The following is a 1,610-nucleotide window of genomic DNA, read 5'->3' as shown; positions in this document are numbered from 1 at the left end:
TCCTGCTTCATCCTGGAATTTGGGAACATTCCCTTTGGATCCATCCCTGTCCCATCCCAGTCCCATCCCTCTGCTCCAGCTGCTCCCGCTTTGTCCTGGGAATTCGGGAATGTTCCCTTTGGATCCATCCCAGTCCCATCCCAGTGCCCTCTGCTCCAGCTGCTCCAGCAATTCCTGCTTCGTCCTGGAATTTGGGAATGGGAACATTCCCTTTGGATCCATCCCAGTCCCATCCCTCTGCTCCAGTTGCTCCAGCACCTCCTGCTTCACCCTGGGAATTTGGGAATGTTCCCTTTGGATCCATCCCAGTCCCATCCCAGTCCTATCCCAGTCCCGTCCCTCTGCTCCAGCACCTCCTGCTTTGTCCTGGGAATTTGGGAATGGGAATGTTCCCTTTGGATCCATCCCAGTCCCATCCCTCTGCTCCAGCTACTTCATCACCACCTGCTTCACCCTGGGAATTTGGGAATGTTCCCTTTGGATCCATCCCAGTCCCATCCCAGTGCCCTCTGCTCCAGCTGCTCCAGCAATTCCTGCTTCATCCTGGAATTTGGGAACATTCCCTTTGGATCCATCCCAATCCCATCCCAATCCCATCCCTCTGCTCCAGCTGCTCCAGCAATTCCTGCTTCATCCTGGAATTTGGGAACATTCCCTTTGGATCCATCCCTGTCCCATCCCAGTCCCATCCCTCTGCTCCAGCTGCTCCCGCTTTGTCCTGGGAATTCGGGAATGTTCCCTTTGGATCCATCCCAGTCCCATCCCAGTGCCCTCTGCTCCAGCTGCTCCAGCACCTCCCACTTCGTCCTGGGAATTTGGGAATGTTCCCTTTGGATCCATCCCAGTCCCATCCCTCTGCTCCAGCTGCTCCAGCTCCTCCCGCTTCATCCTGGGAATTCGGGAATGGGAATGTTCCCTTTGGATCCATCCCAGTGCCCTCTACTCCAGCTACTTCCTCACCACCTGCTTCACCCTGGGAATTTGGGAATGTTCCCTTTGGATCCATCCCAATCCCATCCCAGTCCCATCCCTCTGCTCCAGCTGCTCCAGCACCTCCCGCTTCATCCTGGGAATTCCAGAGTGGGAACCTTCCCTTTGGATCCATCCCGCTCCCGCTCCTGGGAATTGCCGGAGCAGCTGGGAAAGTTTGGATGCTTCCCTGAGGAAATTCCCGCCCACCTGTCGAGCTGCTCCTTCCTGCGGCGCTTCAGCTCCTCCTGGATCCAGAGGCCCTTTTCCCGCTCCGTCTCCATGAGCTTTTCCAGGCGTTTCTCCTCCTCCGCCAGTTCCCGGCGGATGAGCCGCTTCTCCAGGACCTGCCTGTCCCGGATCATGTGGCACTTGGCGTTCAGGAGGATCTGGGAGGGACACAGGGAATGGTTTGGGAATGTTTGGGAAGGTTTGGGAAGGGAAGGTTTGGGAAGGGAAGGGAAGGTTTGGGAAGGGAAGGTTTGGGAAGGGAAGGTTTGGGAAGGGAAGGTTTGGGAAGGTTTGGGAAGGGAAGGTTTGGGAAGGTTTGGGAAGGGAAGGTTTGGGAAGGGAAGGTTTGGGAAGGGAAGGTTTGGGAAGGGAAGGTTTGGGAAGGGAAGGGAAGGGAAGGTTTGGGAAGG

At 56.5% G+C, this 1,610-nt stretch overlaps 1 protein-coding gene across 1 annotated transcript; it reads right to left on the bottom strand.

Moving 5' to 3' along the window:
* Positions 1 to 89: 89 nt before the first annotated feature.
* Positions 90 to 1,358, bottom strand: LOC113942066 (cilia- and flagella-associated protein 45-like; the record flags this gene model as incomplete). The annotated part of the gene is made up of 2 exons (XM_027633207.1): positions 90 to 271; positions 1,180 to 1,358. Coding segments are annotated over 2 exons (361 nt in total), but the record flags the coding sequence as incomplete, so codon positions are not given.
* Positions 1,359 to 1,610: the final 252 nt, after the last annotated feature.

Source organism: Corapipo altera, unplaced genomic scaffold, assembly GCF_003945725.1.
Source record: "Corapipo altera isolate COAL_440 unplaced genomic scaffold, ASM394572v1 56137, whole genome shotgun sequence".
Taxonomy (NCBI): Eukaryota; Metazoa; Chordata; class Aves; order Passeriformes; family Pipridae; genus Corapipo; species Corapipo altera.
Note: the sequence above shows the minus strand (reverse complement) of the source record. Positions and strands in the feature narration are given on the sequence as shown.